The sequence below is a fragment of the Oryza sativa genome, chromosome 9 (genome assembly GCF_034140825.1).
Source record: "Oryza sativa Japonica Group chromosome 9, ASM3414082v1".
Lineage (NCBI taxonomy): Eukaryota > Viridiplantae > Streptophyta > Magnoliopsida > Poales > Poaceae > Oryza > Oryza sativa.
In genome coordinates, this window is record NC_089043.1 from 12,037,213 (window position 1) to 12,041,252 (window position 4,040).

The following is a 4,040-nucleotide window of genomic DNA, read 5'->3' on the forward strand; positions in this document are numbered from 1 at the left end:
CTCCAAAATTTAGTTGTAAGTTGATGAGAGAGAAAATGTGTGTGGGGAAGAAAGAATATATAGAAATTTAGTTCATTTGCTAAACAAGGTTTTATAAAATAGTTGAGAAGGAAAACTCTAGTGAAAGTTAATCTTAAATAATAGAAAACAAACTAAAATGAAAATTAAAAGAAGTAAAACACATTAAAATTAGTTTAAAACTTTACAAATAGTTTTTAAGAATTATTTGGTGTAATATTTTATGATTTTTGTATGAATAAAGATATCTTATAATTATTGTATGACTGTCATTATTGTAAGAATAATTATTTGTGTGCGGTTTTTTTGACTCATGTAGATGGATCGGCAATGGATGTACGCTGACCGGCGGTCCAAAGAGTTTATTGACGGCGTGCACTATTTTTTGAGAGTGGCCGAAGCTAACAGGCAAAGGGGTTTTATTTGTTGTCCATGCAATAAGTGTAAGAATCAGAAGGAGTATTCTGCATCCAGGACTATTCATTTCCACTTGTTTGAGTCGGGGTTCATGCCAAGCTATAATTGTTGGACATCCCACGGAGAGCAAGGTGTTGAAATGGAAGAAGATGAAGTGGAAGACGACAATATTCCGGACTTTGCTCAGTATGTTGGATTTGAAGGAAATCGAACGGGCGAGGAGGAAATAGCTGCTGATGGTAACGACGTTGCGGATGATCTTGGTCAGATGTTGCAGGACGCTAGGGAGGACTGCGAAAGTGAAAAGGAGGCCCATAAATTGGACAAGATGTTGGAGGACCACAGAACTTCGTTGTACCCAGGTTGCGAGCAGGGGCACAAAAAGTTGGATACCACTCTGGAGTTGTTGCAATGGAAGGCAAAAAATGGGGTTAGTGACAAGGCATTTGGCGATTTATTGAAACTCTTTAAGAACATTCTTCCGGGGGGAAACAAATTGCCCGAGACAACGTACGAGGCTAAGAAGATAGTCTGCCCGTTAGGACTGGAAGTTCATAAGATTCACGCATGTCCGAACGATTGTATCCTATATCGCGGTGAGGAGTATGAGAACCTAGAAGCATGCCCTGTTTGCAAAGCACTACGATACAAGATTAGACGGGACGATCCAGGAGAAGTTGACGGGCAGCTAACAAAGAAGAGAATTCCTGCTAAGGTGATGTGGTATTTCCCTATAATACCACGGCTAAGGCGTTTGTTCAGGAACAAGGGGAATGCTAGAATGTTGCGATGGCACGCTGAAGAGCGTCAACAGGACGGGATGCTGAGACACCCCGCCGATGGTTCGCAGTGGCGAAACATCGACAGAAAATTTAAAGAATTTGGAAAGGACGCACGAAACATATGGTTTGGTTTGAGTACGGATGGCATGAATCCTTTTGGAGAGATGAGCAGCGGCCATAGCACTTGGCCCGTTACGATGTGTATCTACAACCTCCCCCCCTGGCTATGCATGAAGAGGAAGTACATAATGATGCCGATTATTATTCAAGGCCCCAAGCAACCTGGTAACGACATCGACGTGTACCTAAGACCACTGGTCGAAGATCTTAAACAGTTGTGGCAGAAGGAAGGTGTCCCCGTGTGGGACGAGGACAAACAGGAGGAGTTTAACCTACGAGCGCTGCTGTTCGTAACCATCAACGATTGGCCTGCACTTAGCAACCTATCCGGACAGTCCAACAAGGGGTACAAGGCTTGCACTTACTGTATGGATGAAACAGAAAGTACGTATCTTAAGCACTGTAGGAAGGTTGTATACATGGGTCATCGTCGATTCCTTGCAGCAAACCACCCGGTACGGAAGAAAGGCAAGCACTTCGAACATAAGGCCGACCACCGTACGAAGCCTAAACATCACAGCGGGAAAACAGTGTTTGCTATGGTTAAAGATCTTAAAGTAGTGTTCGGAAAGGGGCCTGGAAGCCAGCATATAGAGAGCGAAGATGGTCACGCGGCGATGTGGAAAAAGAACTCTATATTTTGGGAGTTACCATATTGGGAATTCTTGGACGTACGCCACGCAATCGACGTGATGCACCTCACTAAGAACCTTTGCGTAAACCTTCTTGGCTTCCTAGGTGTATACGGAAAGTCGAAAGATACACTGGAAGCACGTAATGATCTGTAGCATATGGAACAACGCGGCGACCTTCACCCGGAACCAATGGAGAAAGGAAGCCATTACTTGAGTCCAGCCAGCTACACTCTTAGCAAGGCAGAGAAGGAAAGTATGTTTGAATGCTTGGAGAGCATAAAGGTACCGTCTGGATACTCCACGAATATCAAGCGAATAATAAGCACGAAGGAGAAGAAGTTCACAAACCTAAAGTCTCATGACTGTCACGTGTTGATGACACAACTGCTACCAGTTGTAATAAGGGGTATCCTTCCAGACAATGTCTGGGCAACAATAACAAAGATATGTGCATTCATGAACGCAATTTCGCAGAAGGTCATCGATCCGGATAGATTAGAAGCCCTTCAGAATGAAGTGGTGCAATGTCTCGTCAGTTTTGAGTTGATATTTCCACCTTCATTTTTCAATATAATGACGCATCTGCTTTGTCACCTTGTGAAAGAGATCCGTATTCTCGGGCCTATGTACCTACACAACATGTTTCCTTTCGAGAGGTACATGGGCATTCTGAAGAAGTATGTTCGTAACCGTGCTCGTCCAGAGGCAAGCATCGCCAAGGGTTATGGAACAGAGGAGGTCATCGAATTTTGCGTAGAATTTATTGAAGACCTTCGCCCAATCGGGGTACCTGAATCACGCCATGAAGGGAGACTACGGGGAAAGGGAACTCTCGGAAGGAAAGCAATAACGACGGTAGACAACAATTTATTCCGTAAAGCCCATTTCACTGTTCTGCAACACTCTTCATTGGTAGCTCCTTACATCGAGGAGCACTTGGCTCTAGTTCGCGCAAGGAACATCGGTAAGTCCGATGCATGGATTACACGACATCACATTGATACTTTCCCCGCGTGGCTACGACAACATCTCATGGGTAACGAGTCAATCAACCAACAACTTGCCTTCCTGGCGAGGGGACCGTCTGGGTCGATCGCGACATTCCAGGGATATGAGATCAATGGGTACACATTCTACACGAGAGCCCAAGACATGAAGAGCACGAACCAAAACAGCGCTGTTCGTGTCGATGCCATGGGACACGATGGAACAACTGCCACGTATTACGGTGCCATCGAGGACATATGGGAACTTGACTATGGTCCTCTCAAGGTTCCTCTGTTCCGGTGCCAATGGGTTAGGTTGACTGGTGGAGGCGTAATGATTGATGACAGTGGGATGACAACTGTTGACCTTAACAAGGTTGGATACTCGGACGAACCTTTTGTCCTTGCCAATGATGTAACGCAAGTCTTTTTCGTGAAGGACATGTCTAGCAAAGGAAAGAAGGGTAGAGGGCCTGATAAGCCTAAGCGTCAAGTGGTTCTCCCAGGCAAAAGAAAAATCGTCGGAGTTGAGGACAAGACTGACGAGGATTACGATCAGTTGGATGGGCAACCCACTTTCACGGTGACGATTGACCCTAGCATCCTTCTATCAAATGAAGACACCCCTTACTCACGCAGCGATCACAAGGAGGGAACAATAGTGCCGTAATTATTGTGTACACGATGTAAACTATTTTGGATGTATTGATTATCCATATAAATCAATTGATGTATGGCATATGTTAATTACGCACGATTATTAGAGGTTTCAACAAGTTTAAATCATGTATATGCTAGTTATATGTGATACTTACAATTTTTAAAAGTTTTAAATCACACAGGTGGCAATTTCATATGTATGTTAATTAGAGTTTTTAACATTTAATTTACTAGCATTCATATGCTAATTATAATTGACTAGAGGATTTTTAAAAGTTTTAAATCACGCAAGTGGCAATTTCATATGTTAATTAGAGTTTTTAACATTTAATTTACTATCATTCATATGCTAATTATAATTGACTGGAGAATTTTTAAAAGTATTAAATTTAATATATTTTTAAAACTATCATTCATATATT

General features: G+C 42.8%; 1 protein-coding gene across 1 annotated transcript; it reads left to right on the forward strand.

Annotated features, from left to right (window-relative positions):
- Positions 1 to 352: 352 nt before the first annotated feature.
- On the forward strand, positions 353 to 3,610 carry LOC136351663 (uncharacterized; the record flags this gene model as incomplete). The annotated part of the gene is made up of 3 exons (XM_066303925.1): positions 353 to 2,026; positions 2,168 to 2,395; positions 2,651 to 3,610. Coding segments are annotated over exons 1-3 (2,862 nt in total), but the record flags the coding sequence as incomplete, so codon positions are not given.
- Positions 3,611 to 4,040: the final 430 nt, after the last annotated feature.